Source organism: Phalaenopsis equestris, unplaced genomic scaffold (genome assembly GCF_001263595.1).
Source record: "Phalaenopsis equestris unplaced genomic scaffold, ASM126359v1 Scaffold000006, whole genome shotgun sequence".
NCBI lineage: Eukaryota > Viridiplantae > Streptophyta > Magnoliopsida > Asparagales > Orchidaceae > Phalaenopsis > Phalaenopsis equestris.
In genome coordinates this window covers 996,280-1,010,590 of record NW_018164448.1, presented here as the reverse complement: position 1 = coordinate 1,010,590, position 14,311 = coordinate 996,280, and the positions used below count along the sequence as shown (strand labels likewise).

Here is a 14,311-nt window from a genome sequence, read left to right as displayed (position 1 = left end):
ATCATTTAGTTTATTCCTACACACGGGTTCACAAAGCTTCATTTTCTGCTTGTGGGATTTTTTTCCACATACTTCCTGTAACATGGCTTTACCGCATTCGCAGCTTTTGTGTGTTGCTTGTAGTTCTTTTGTTTACTTTCTCTTAACATGGGATCCTTAATTGATTCCCACTTTCTTTTAAAAATGTTAGATACTTTCAAGTGCAACATGTTTTATTTGCTCTTGTTTATCATTTCCCATCACCAAAATTTTACATGCTGATAAAGAAATAATATTTGATGCAAGGAATTGATTTGAATTGCCATAAATATTTTGAATATCAAAATTTTTCTTTTGCACTGCTTTACACATATATACTAAATGATTAGAAGTCCAGGTTTGATGGAGTCAGAAGTTCAAATAGAGGCGGCTTTGACTAATGTTTCTAGAGATGACACTGAACATACTGCTTGCTGAACCTGTGGAAGTGAAAACAATATCGAGTGAAATAGTTGAGGTGAAGAGGCAGAAGGAAAGCGAGGTATGACATGGCCATCTCATACTTCTAGGTTAGATATCATCAAAATGCATATCTTAATATTTTGAGATCTCATTTAGCGTTGTAGAGATGAATTTTGAGAACATGATTATTAAATGGTGATTTCTACAGGTGTTGTTAGCTTTATTTTTTCTCGATGTGACCCCAGAAGCTGTTATTTGTATTCTTATTTACATGAACGTTCAGATTCTTCATGACATCTTGTAGATCGATCACTGACAGGAAAAACTGCTTCCATTACTTTACTTAGAAACCAATGTAGTGGACTCCTTTGTTGAAGTGATCCATAATTTATTCTCATGAGCACTATTAACTTTTCAGTTATTCATGTTATTTTCCTTCTGGAAATGGTATTCTAGCCCACTTTGTTAATGCGGCATTCATATTGAGGGTTTGGTTTCTACTTCTGCTGTAATTGGAAAAGTATACTATTGATTACTTCATGCAGGTGTGGGCTTCTCCAGGTGGCAATGATGAGATTGCTAATCGATTTCATGAGCTTGTTCCTGAAATGGCACTCGATTTTCCGTTTCAGTTGGATAAATTTCAGAAGGAGGTATGAGTTGAGTTGATAGTTATTTTATTCCACATTATTTTGTTTTAATATTATTATTTGAAGCACAATTTCAGCTTAATTTGGTCTTTAGTGATCACAGTTGCCCCTCTTGCTTGTATGGAAAAATAATACTTAAAAGATTATCATGGTACTTTTCTTTGGCACACGCTCTTCTGACTTTATCTCCAAGAAGCTTAGGCTTTGTTTTTCAAACTTTAGAATTTTGTGTGCAGAGTATTGGTTAATGTTGCTGTTTGCATCTAGCTTGAGTTGCAGCCAATGCAGGGTTTTCATGGTGTCTTGACCTGGTATTTTTTTTGCAGTTTTGGATACTAGACCATAGATGGTTTAAGGGCACTGGTTTGAAGCAGCTTAGAATTTTCAAAAAATAGTTATGTTAGTTATACTGTCCCAGAAATTCTGAAATAAGGACAGTGAGTTCAGTGTTGCTTTTTGATTTGGAAGAAGTGCAATTTTGAATGAACTTTAAATATTTTTTCCTGCTATCAAAGAGACAGAAGGAATTATTATGAGTTCATGTTCGGTTCTCTAGATTCGTGAAATATGAATGAGAATTGCTAGGAGCTAGTTTAAACAAAATCAAGATTAATGGTTTAAATTGACTTCTTTTAAGTTACCTCTAATTTGTGCATTGGGTTTTCATGCGATAGTGATTGCTTCAACTAATTTTGTTAGGCCATTCTTGCTGTCAAAGTCTCATTTACTTTCTTCTGCTTCTGGGAACAGAGCATTTAATTGCGTTTTGATATAGTTATGATAGATTGTCATCAGTTGGCTTAACTTATCCCTTTTTTTATTTTCCTCATATGTGTGCAAATCATACTTTGAGCAATTTTTTTTTATGCCCTTAAGCAAATGGTATAGAAGCTCTAAGATTGACTTTTGGTTTGCTGAATTTTACTATGATGTGACAGCTCTAGGGAAGTAGCCTTAGTACTTGTGCTGGGGAGATTCATAAAGAATTGTGTGTTGTGGATGGGCATGAATGCTTTGCAGACTTACCCTTGAATGTAGATTGTTTTGTTTCTTCATGGTTTGTTTATCCATGTATATAAACAGTAAACGGTTGCTTTTTTCCAGACAGGTGGTTTTTCCATACCCATTAGAGAGTAGGTGCTTGTTGACTTGCATTTTTGGGAAGGCTAAATGGTTGAATATGAGGCTAAATAGTTGAACACAAACATACGGATTGTTCTTTTCAATTGGCAGCACATAGGATTTTTTTTTTGTAATCTTAATTATACTTTGTTGTGGGAGTTGATTGGTGACCTATCTAAGTGAAGTTTTTTTTTTTGAAGTATTATGAAGTTAATCTTAAAGTTAGTCACAATGGCCACACATTTTAAAATGTGAGCTTATAAATTCATGAGTAATACTTAGTTAGAAACAGTTCACATCAAGAGGATGCTTGGTTCGATTCTCCAATCTTTGCTAAAATACAATTGTGATATATTCGAACACACTTTTTATTTTCTTAAGCATAGGAATTTACCATATGTACTTTATGTAAGACGGGTATTGTGAATTTTGAATAATGCTTTTCTCACTTGAATACTTCCTACAATTCACCTATAAATAGGTGAGTACAAGAGAAACAAAAAGAGGAAAGAAATCTTCCTACAATAAAGTAATTCCTATAATTATGGAATAAACATAAATATCAATAATTAAGGAATTACCATTTTTATATTATGACTTAAATATAACAAGTATTAAATAGAATTAAAGTAAATAATAATGAAGAGCGTAATTCCACACTCCCTCTCAAGGTGGGTTGTGCAGATTGTACATGCCCAACTTGTTGGTTTAGCTCATCAAAACTGGACTTAGGGAGAGCCTTGGTGAGAATGTCTGCAGTTTGGTCTCTAGAAGAAGTATAGATCAATTCAATGATTCCATTGTCCATCTTCTCTGAAATGAAATTCCGATCAATCTCAATGTGTTTCGTTCGATCATGATGAACATGATTCTTTGCGATACTGATTGCAGTTTGATTGTCACAGAACATCTTGATAGGATTTTCTCCCATAATTCCAAGCTCCTTGAGAAATCTTTTGATCCACATTCCTTCACAGATACAAAGTGCCAGTGCTCTGTATTCTGCTTCTGCACTACTCCGAGATACCACCGATTGCTTCTTGCTTCTCCATGTCACTAGATTGCGCCATACATAAGAGTAATACCCAGAGGTTGATCGTCGGGTGGATATATCTCCTGCCCAGTCAGCATCAGTAAAGACTTCTACCGCTTGACTATCATTCCTTTTGAATAATAATCCTTTCTCAGGTGTCATCTTTAAGTATCTTAAGATACGGTTGACAACTCTCATATGTTTCTCAGTAGGACAGTTCATGAGCTTACTATACTTACTGAAAAACTTATGTCTGGTCTGATGTGGGATAAGTAAATAAGTCTTCCAACAAGCCGCTGATATCTTCCTTTGTCGACAGGTAAACTATCATTCTCCATTCCAATCTTTTTATACGGGTCTATTGGAGTATCTATTGGTTTGCATCCAAGCATGTCGGTTTCTTTCAATAGGTCCAATGTGTACTTCCTTTGAGTTACAGCTATCCCCATTTTGAATCTTGCAACTTTCATTCCCAAGAAGAACTTCAAGTCTCCGAGGTCCTTAATTTCGAAATCATGGGCTAGGGACTTCTTCAGCTTTGTCAATTCTTCAGTGTGATCACCGGTAAAAATGATGTCATCCACATACACAATAAGTACATTAATATTCTTCTCGGATCTTTTTGTGAACATTGTATGATCAACCTGACTTTGAGTATAACCGCACTTGAGTACGAAATTGGTGAGTCTGGCAAACCAAGCACGGGGAGATTGTTTGAGACCATACAGAGATTTCTGGAGCTTGCATACTTTGCCACTAGGGAAGGACCCTTCAAGACCAGGCGATAAATCCATGTATACATCCTCTTCAAGATCTCCATTAAGGAATGCATTTTTGACATCAAGTTGCATAAGGGACCAGTCTCAGTTTGCTGCAATGGAGAGTAGGTTTCTAATGGAGTTCAGTTTGGCTACTGGGGCAAATGTCTCTTGATAGTCACTTCCGTATAACTGAGTATAACTTTTTGCAACCAGTCGGGCTTTTAACCGATCTATGCTTCCGTCTGCCTTACATTTGATTGTAAATAACCACCTGCATCCTACTGGTCTCGTATCCTTGGGCAAATCAGACACAATCTACGTTCCACTCTTTTTTAGTGCAGCAACTTCTTCATTCACAGCTTTTCTCCATTCCGGGCGTGAGAGAGCTTCCTGAATAGAATTCGGAACCTTTATGCTGTCAATAGCAGTAACAAATGCATGATATGGAGGAGATAACCTCTCATATGAAACAAATCGAGCAATAGGATGTTGAGTACAAGGAACATCAGAATCATCTTTCACAGGTGGGGTAAGCTCATAATCACTAGTGTATACATTCCGTACTTGAGTGAGTTTCAGAGGGTTTTGGAGCCAGATTAAATTCTTGGACAGCAGCTGGAAGCGGTGTTAGGTTCTCTATTCTTTCAGCAGTTTTGTTTCGTCTTGTATAGACCCAAAGAACCTGAGAAGTGGAGTGGGTTGTGTAGACTGGGGAGGTTGAATAGGAGATGGAGGAGGTTTGACAGTCGATGAGGGACTCGTGTCAATTGGTAAAGGAACACATGGTTGTTGTTCACTATGACTACTCTCCCCCTGAATGACACTCTTGGTAGTATAATTGATGCTAAAAATATAATTGATGCTAAAATGTGACATCCATAGAGTTATAGATCTTTTTAGTTGAAGGACAATAACACTTGTAGCCTTTTTTGTTGGTTGAATACCCTATGAATATGCATTTGACAGATTTGGGGTCTAATTTACTGCGGTGTTGTTTGTGAATATGAACAAAGACGGAGCAACCAAATAGTTTGGTAGGGACAACTGAAGAGAGTGTACAGGTATTTGGAAAGGAGCGAAGGAGGACATCGATTGGACTACGAAAACTCAGAATACGAGAGGGCATCCGATTTATGAGGTAGGCAGCGATCATTGTTGCCTCGCTCCAATAACGTTTAGGGACCGATGTGGTAAACATGAGACAACAGGCTACCTCCAACAAGTGACGATTTTTCCGCTCGACAACCCTATTTTGTTGGGGAGTATCAACACACGTGTTAAGGTGAGAAATGTTCCTAAGGAGGTGTTGAAAAAATCTCGTGCATTATCTGTTTTGAGAGCCTGGATTTTTGTGTCAAATTGAGTGAGTATCATTTGATAGAATGCACAAAATATTGGTCCTACCTCGGATTTGTCACTCATAAGATAGATCATCAATGTCACCCGTGTGTGATCATCAATAAAAGACACGAACCATTGGGCCCCAAAAATATTTTTTTCACGAGGACCCCAAACGTCACTATGGGTCAGAGAAAAGGGACGAGTGGGTATGTATGATAATCGAGGAAATGAACTACGAGTGTGTTTGGCAAGTTGACAAAATTCGCAATTAAAAGATGTAGGACTTTTATTAATAAATAAATGAGGAAACAGTTTCCCCAGATACATAAAATTGGGATGACCTAAACGATAATGAAGTAACATGATTTCACTCTCATTATTAACGTTGGAATGGAACACAGAAGTACTAAGCGGATTTAAGCAAGACAGAATTGATACTGAAATACAACTGGTGGGTGAGACGAGACTGACAGAGGGTTTGTTGAGGAGATAGAGACCACTGCGCAACTCAGCACTGTCAATCATCCTCCCCGACTTCAAATCCTGAAATTCACAAACATATGAAAAAAATTTAGCAACACAATAGCTTACTAATAGAGATCAGATTGCAATCCAAAGTAGGAACATGAAGCACAGAAGTGAGGAATAAATCTGGAGAGATGCGGACAAACAACCAAGACCAACAACTTTGGAGGCTGATCCATCAGCAATCTGAACAGTGAGGGTCGAATTACACGGCCGGTAATCCATTAACAAAGAGACATCCCCGGTCATATGATCGGAGGCACCTGAGTCACCAATCTAAAAGCGAGAAGAGGTTGAATCTAAGACGAAAGCGGATGAGAAAATACCTTGATAGGTAACAAGGCCGGTGGCACCCGATGCCACACTAGTAGGTTGGACTGGTGTCAGCTGACAGAGCAACTTCTGGAGGGCATGAATCCGTTCTTCGTTGAATGGGCTCATTCCTAGAGAGGCTTCGGTGGTGCTGGTGGCAGCTGCCCGATGGATGATCCTGTTTGTGTTTCCCATTGGCGGTTTTGCCATGAATCCGTCAACACGTATCCCGAGTATGACCAGAACGGCGATAGTGGTCACACCAAGGGCAGTCTTGGAGTTGGCGATTGTCTGTGGATGGAATATGAGCAGCAAGTGCAGACCCGTCGAGGGCTGTAGTGGACAAGGAAGCACCTAACATGACCTTTAGACGACTCTTTTCGCGGCGTGTGTCGGAGAAAACTTCACGAATTGTTGGAAGAGGTTTCAAATTCAAAATCCATGAGTGAGTCTGGTCAAACTCAGATTTGAGGCCGAGAAGAAATTTGAAGGTGCGTTTCTGTTCTATGATTAGGCAAAATATGACAGAGTCTTCAGGACACTTCCAAGGGTACTCGAATATATCTACTTGCTGCCAATGCCGAGTAAGAGTATTGAAGTATTGGGTGACGGAGAGATCACCTTGACGAAAGTCATGAAGAATGGTCTCAACAACAAATAGTTCGTTTGTATTGTCCGCACTAGAATAGGTCTCACGGGCAGCATCTCAGATTTTCTTAGCCGTGCCATAGAGAAGAAATTTTTTACCAATATCAAGTGTCATCGAGTTAACAAGTCAGGCCATAATTATATTATTCTCGGATTTTCAAGTCTTGTATGACGGACCTGTCGTCATCAGAGCTGGAGCATCACCAGTGAGGTAGTCATCTTTGCCTTTGCCGCATACAAACATCATGACTGACTGCGACCATTGGAGATAATTCTGACCGGTGAGTTTATGGCTGGTGATGAGGATAGAATTATTGTAATAATTGCTGGGTAATGGTGAATATGACAGAGTCTTCAGGACACTTCCAAGGGTACTCGAATATATCTACTTGCTGCCAATGCCGAGTAAGAGTATTGAAGTATTGGGTGACGGAGAGATCACCTTGACGAAAGTCATGAAGAATGGTCTCAACAACAAATAGTTCGTTTGTATTGTCCGCACTAGAATAGGTCTCACGGGCAGCATCTCAGATTTTCTTAGCCGTGCCATAGAGAAGAAATTTTTTACCAATATCAAGTGTCATCGAGTTAACAAGTCAGGCCATAATTATATTATTCTCGGATTTTCAAGTCTTGTATGACGGACCTGTCGTCATCAGAGCTGGAGCATCACCAGTGAGGTAGTCATCTTTGCCTTTGCCGCATACAAACATCATGACTGACTGCGACCATTGGAGATAATTCTGACCGGTGAGTTTATGGCTGGTGATGAGGATAGAATTATTGTAATAATTGCTGGGTAATGGTGACCCATCCGCGGAGGGGTGGCTAGAAGTGACATCACTAGTGGAGGAGTTGCAGGCGTGACCGTACTTAGTCATTGGAGAGGAGAGGTGGCCAGCAGAATGACCAGAGGCTAAATCTGTCTGTGCTCGATCACGGAAGAAGCGTCGGTGCTTAGGTGCAGACAATCGCGGGAGATGTGCGTGCGCTCGGATGCGGTCGAGAGAGACGCTCGGATCGTCTTCAGACGCGGACGCGGAACAGGTGCTCGGACGCGGACTCGGAACAGGCGCTCGGATCGTCCTCGGCCTCGGACGCGGATGCGGATCCGAACAGGCGCTCGGATAGTCCTCGGACGTGGACGCGGATCCGAACAGGTGCTGGAACTGGCGCTTGGATGATCGGGAAAAAACGATCGCGGGAGAGAGCAGGCGAGAGCAGCGGAGAGAGCAGGCGCAGGAGCAGCGCTCAGGAAAAAACGATCGCGGGAGAGAAGGCTGTGATCAAGCCGAGCGGGAGAAGCTTTCCCTCGATGACTCTTCGATGTCTCTGATACCATGTGAATTTTGAATAATGTTTTTGTCACTTGAATACATAGATAATTCACCTATAAATAAGTGAGTACAAGAGAAACAAAAAGAGGAAAAAAATCTTCCTACAATAAAGTAATTCCTATAATTATGGAATAAACATAAATACCAATAATTAAGGAATTATCATTTTTATATTATGACTTAAATATAGCAAGTATTAAATAGAATTAAAGTAAATAATAATGAGGAGCGTAATTCCACAGGTATTGTACAAAGCGAGTTATAGACTCATGAACTCCACATATGAGCCATAAAATGTACTGCTCTATATACGTGCAGTTTAAAGGATCATACCACTTGAGTTGAAGCTTGAACTTCTGACCTTTATCATGGAATAAAACAACATATTGCTTGAGCTAGTGAACATTGGTACATTTGATCATAATGAACAAGCTATTATTTTATAGTTGTAGATAATTTGACTATATAAGGGCGATCATATCTCTTATATCAACTTGTCATTGTTGTTTTGGTTTTCCTTCAAATTCAACTTTTTTATTTTTATTTAATACTGGTATGTTGTGTACACATATAATAATAATAATCACAAGAGATTGTTACGAGTAATTTCTTCTTTATGCCATTGCCTTCAACTTAAGGTTACTGTCTGCCAATTGCTTATTACATTTGCAAGTTTTATAATTGGATTATAAAAATTTACATTAATTATCTTCTATTTATAAAGATTGATATTTCCTTAGTTATGAACAATCCAATATATACAGGCTATATACTATCTGGAAAAGGGTGAGTCTGTATTTGTAGCAGCTCATACATCAGCTGGAAAGACAGTTGTTGCAGAGTACGCTTTTGCATTAGCATCAAAGGTATGATTTCTTAAATGTAAACTATTTTATATTTATCTGTTTTTTATTTAACGCCAGTTTGTTTCATTAGTGAGTTGTATGAACTCATTTCTTGTGAAATTAATTTTTGTGTTTTTTTATGTCACAATGAGTTTCATGTTTAGTAACCTTGGTATTATTTTCTCATTATTTTATTATTAGTAGTAAAATTACTTAACATGTTGTGAGAGAGAGATAGAGAGGAGAAATGGACATGAATTATTTTAGTAAACCAAATTATTCAATTAATGATTGTCATTCTCTTTTTATAGTTCTAGGGCTTTTGCGGTAGGGATACGGAGATATGTAGGTAAGAAGCATGATGGCTTGTGGATGGGGATTTTGAGGTAGGAAATAAGGAGACATATAGCATTTGAATATAGCATGGGAGACATTCAGTCATTTATCTTTAATGCACAAGACAACTCTAGGAGATTGGGTTGAGGTCATTGATGAAAGCAAGAATGATTTGCAGAAGGCACATGCAAATGAGATCACAATCCGGGCTAGGAAAATGGTACGCTCACACATGGACTTGTAGTTATGGTGGACCATTACAGAGTAGAAACAGATGGACAAGACAACTCTATTTAATGACGGGTCATAAGCATTTGAGAGGATGTGTGGAAGAAGATTTACATTTGGATGAGCAAAGAAGGATAAAAGAGGCTCTAATACTAGTTTACAACGTTTAGGGGTGAGAAATGAAATTTCAATGCTTTCTTTAATTGAAACATTCAGTCATTTATCATTATTCCCTTTTATAGGACGTAATGCTTATTAAAAGCATCTCGCAATATTATGGCTAATTGTGTAACCTTATTATTTAATTAAAACTTAAATCATAAAATAATTAAAATATGTGCAAGAACTAGGTAGACACGTTACAAAGATCGATTTTGACAAAATCTAATAATCCGGATTTATTTAATCATGATGATTTTGCAGTGTTAATATTCTAATCAATTATTTCATTAAGAAAGTTTAAGGCGGCTTATTAACAGTTAGCCTTCAAGATTGAAGCTTCTCTACTTTTTAAAAGTCAGTTCCAAGAATGAGAACTCATTTTCACCAAGTTTCAACCAAACAAACAGTTGTGCTCACATCTGCTATTGAGGTTCTGCCACTTCATAACAGTCACATTAAAAGAAGTTGTTCCTTATTGAAGCAGAATCACCAGAGCTTTCTGCCTTTTTGTATTGGCAGTAATTTATTGTTTCTGATCTGTTTCTCTTGAGGTTATTCCTGCTTTCGTAAACATGACATATGAGCAATTATTCATTTACTACACACAGCCTTTCAACCATTAGGAATTTCATATTGATATCTTAGGATGGTCAGATAATTTTCGTTTATGGCTATCGCTAATTTGATTCTTGTTACTAGATTTTATTTCTAATGTTTCTTACTTTAATTTGACATGCTTTTATATGGTTATGTATGATTTTTATTGCTTGTCTTCGTCATTAAGTGCTTGTTTCGTGCAGCATTGTACTCGTGCTGTCTACACTGCTCCTATAAAAACCATCAGCAATCAGAAATATAGAGATTTTTGCACCAAATTTGATGTAGGCCTTCTAACAGGTGATATTAGCTTGAGACCGGAGGCATCATGCCTTATCATGACTACTGAGATCTTGCGGTCAATGCTTTATAGAGGTGCTGACATAATTCGTGATATTGAATGGGTAAATGAACTTTGCAGTTTATTGTATGACTTTTGTACTATTTGCAATACTTTTCATGTTATATGTGCTAATTATTTTGTTGATTTTGTTTATTTATCCCTTCAAAAGGTTATATTTGATGAAGTTCATTATGTTAATGATGCTGAAAGAGGCGTGGTGTGGGAGGAGGTGATCATCATGCTACCAAGACATGTTAACATTGTTCTACTTTCAGCCACTGTATGTTTGTTCTTTTGGAAAATAAATTTGCAGTTTTAACACCTGATCCACATTCTCTTTTGCCTGCCGTTCCATGTTGATTCCCTCACATGTAAGTTGCTCGGAATGTGTTAGGTGCCAAACACAACTGAATTTGCTGATTGGATTGGTCGCACAAAGCAAAAGAAAATTCGTGTTCTGGGGTAATGATTAACTTTTAGAAAGATATTTTTAAATTATTTGTTATTCGGTCATTTCTTTAGTTGCATTGCTGTATTTTTTTCTTAAACGTTCTTGTGAATAAGAATAAGCAAAAGCTCTTATTATTTTGCTATTTATATAGTATGGTGACTTTGATTTGTTGTCTTTTTCTTGCATTGTCTATCAGGACATCAAAAAGACCTGTCCCCCTCGAGCACTGTTTATTTTACTCTGGAGAATTATATAGAGTAGGTGACAATGAGGTTTTTCTGCCTCAAGCCTTTAGGGCAGCTAAGGAGGTGCATAAGAAAAAGAATTCTGGTTTGTCTGCAAGTAGTTCTGGGACATACTTGGGTGGTGGACATGGTGCAAATCAATCTCGGCAACGGGAAAATTTTGGTAGTGTAAAAGGACAGAAGCACCCAAGATCTCAATCTGCAATCAACTTTCCTGGAACTAGTGGAGCAAATCAAAGTAATTGGGGACAGAGGAAATCAGAATCTTCTTTTTGGTTGTTGCTGATACACAAGCTATTGAAAAAATCCCTTTTGCCTGTGTGTACTTTGATGACACAGTAAAAATCTTTGCTTTAATAATTTTTTTAGTTGCAGTTCTTTGTTTAAATAGCCCTAATAAAATTTGCTGGAGAAATGGACTTGATGCCAGAAATCTTTGATTTGTTTTTTGGATGTTCTATTTGTGCACGTTATTACTTGTCCTGCCATGAGATCCATTACAAGCACGTGAAAATGGCTTAAATTTGATGATGTTTGGCGATGTACCTGCGTGGTGCATCAATCTTTCCAAATTTAGGTGTTTATTTTATATATGGCCCCCTTTTAATCTACTGCTTTCTTTTTCAGGTGGTTATCTTCTGCTTCTCAAAGAATCGTTGTGACAAATCAGCTGATAACATGACCAGTATGGACCTTACCAGTAGTTCTGAAAAAAGTGAGATTCGTATATTTTGTGACAAGGCTTTTTCACGATTGAAAGGTTCTGACAGAAACCTACCTCAGGTATTACTGCTGAGTTTGTAAGCATCACACAGAGCAGCTTAACTTTACTAGTAGAAAAAGAGAGCTTTTGGTCTATTGCTTCATTTATTTGAGGATATAACTGTCTTCCATCAAAAGTTGCTCTTGACAGCTGCCATGTTATGTGGACTCACATTGCAGATTGTTCGAGTTCAAAGCCTGCTACGGAGGGGTATTGGGGTGCACCATGCTGGTCTTCTTCCAATTGTGAAGGAAGTAGTTGAGATGCTCTTCTGTCGTGGTGTCATCAAGGTTAAGTTTACATTTGACAACTTGTGATCTACTTATATTATGCGGACTTTTGAATTTCAATATAATTATTTTAGTTATCCAAAGAATGGCGATCTTTTCTGGATTATAATTCTTTTTAGTTTCGAAGGTTTGATTGAGCTATCTTATAGTCTAATTTTGATACTCTTTTAGACTTCTGGATTTTCTTTAGTATTTTCATAGCTCTCTACATCATGATAAATTATAATCAGGCTTTTTACATACTTTTCTTGAGTACATGGTCGGGGGCCTTTTATTTGCATTTGTGTATCTATCTGTTTTTTTTCTTTTTTTTGTGATGTATTTGAATGAAATTTGCAGGGTTGTTAGGATATGCTTTCTAGTATAGCATCAAATTTTCTTGAAAATTGAAATATTCAGAAGCATGTTTGATACCACTCAGCCCTGACAATCTGTACAACAACATTGCTAAACATTGACACATCCCTAAGTTTGTTTTATTTTTATTCTTTCCCACCTTGTCGTATATCTGATTTTTTTTTCCATATCTGTAACGTTACTGAGCTTTTCACGTCGGGTTTCAAAGCAGCATTAGCCATAGATCAAATTAGACTGTAAAAAAGGCAGTTATTCATGTAATGAATGTTATTTTCTGACATTCTTTTTAGAAAAATGGCATTTTAACAATGACCCAGATTCACCGTCAGATCCAATTTGCCTGGAAAATTTACAGCAGCCCAAATAAATTTAGTGACCTTCTCAATTGGCATTCACTAATATGCAATCTTTGTAGGCTTGAATAGATTAATAATTTTAACTTTAGACCCCGAACAACTAAAATCCTTCATTGCATTCTTGGAGGCTATCCTACTTCCATGCCCCGGGAACTTTTTTATTTTTGCTATTACCCTCACTCTTTTCATAAGAGTCCTAAAATGATAATTATACTTAATAAACAATAATACAGCAATTTTGGATAACCTAATAATGATTACTTCTAGAGGTTCCACACTCTTAGTTCGTGAAGCCACAAGAAAAATCGGTTGATGAACAATTGCTGTGAACTTGTTCTCTATGACCTAAGGAGCTTTTTTCAACCACGTTTCATTTGAGCTGAGAACTTGTTGCAACTATTTTTTTGAATTCAAATAACACTTGGGCCAGCCCACTTAATTACATCTCTATTTGTGTTGAGAATAACCTGTCAAGTCCGAAGTCCTAGTAGTTATGGCTTGTCAAAAATTTTTCTGATCGAGTGAAAACTGGGAAAGAAAGAAACATGTTTAGGATGGCAGGTCTGTCGGATAAGAAAATCAAATTATCATATTTGTTTATTAATTAGGATGACCCGCAGATAACATCCTTGCCTGTGAAGATTTGTCATATGTGTGTGTGTGAAATTGGAGTGAACTAAAATCCGTATCGGAATGAAAATATTATTGCTAAAATTCGAAAAGAGTTACAACTAAGACACTTGAAAATAGGAAAATAACGATACAAAAATAGGTGGATCGGGGTGTGGTGCTAAGGTTTGAGGGGGAAGTAAAAGTTATGGATGATTGTATGATGGAAGGACAACCAAATGGCTTTTTCCAGAAACAGATGAGGGCAGACAATGGGGTTACAACAGGGAAGGAGGGTTGGTGGCTGGGTTACAATAGGGGATGATGTAGGCTGGGCTGGCAGGATGTGGGAAGCAGGAAAACGATCTAGATTTTCTGGCGATTACAGTAGGGAGAAGTTACTTCAGCAACGAAGGCGAGGTTGTGGAGGATGAGAAATTCGGAGTTAATCACCTCCTAAGAACGGGATATAACCGGAGCACCACTCGCCCTTGAATACACTTCTAGAAGGAAAGACTTGAGATGCCACGGTGTTCGGACAAAAAAGACAATAAAAAAT

The 14,311-nt window shown here is 37.7% G+C and overlaps 1 protein-coding gene across 1 annotated transcript in view; it reads left to right on the top strand.

The window, feature by feature from the left end:
• LOC110018192 (DExH-box ATP-dependent RNA helicase DExH11) overlaps nt 1-14,311 on the top strand; it is a 60,389-nt gene that overhangs the window by 9,311 nt on the left and 36,767 nt on the right. The window contains 10 exon segments of the mRNA XM_020715428.1: nt 377-446; nt 448-520; nt 987-1,094; nt 8,935-9,036; nt 10,542-10,742; nt 10,851-10,961; nt 11,076-11,143; nt 11,329-11,695; nt 12,005-12,160; nt 12,320-12,430. Coding sequence (XP_020571087.1) covers nt 377-446; nt 448-520; nt 987-1,094; nt 8,935-9,036; nt 10,542-10,742; nt 10,851-10,961; nt 11,076-11,143; nt 11,329-11,695; nt 12,005-12,160; nt 12,320-12,430 — 1,367 coding nt within the window.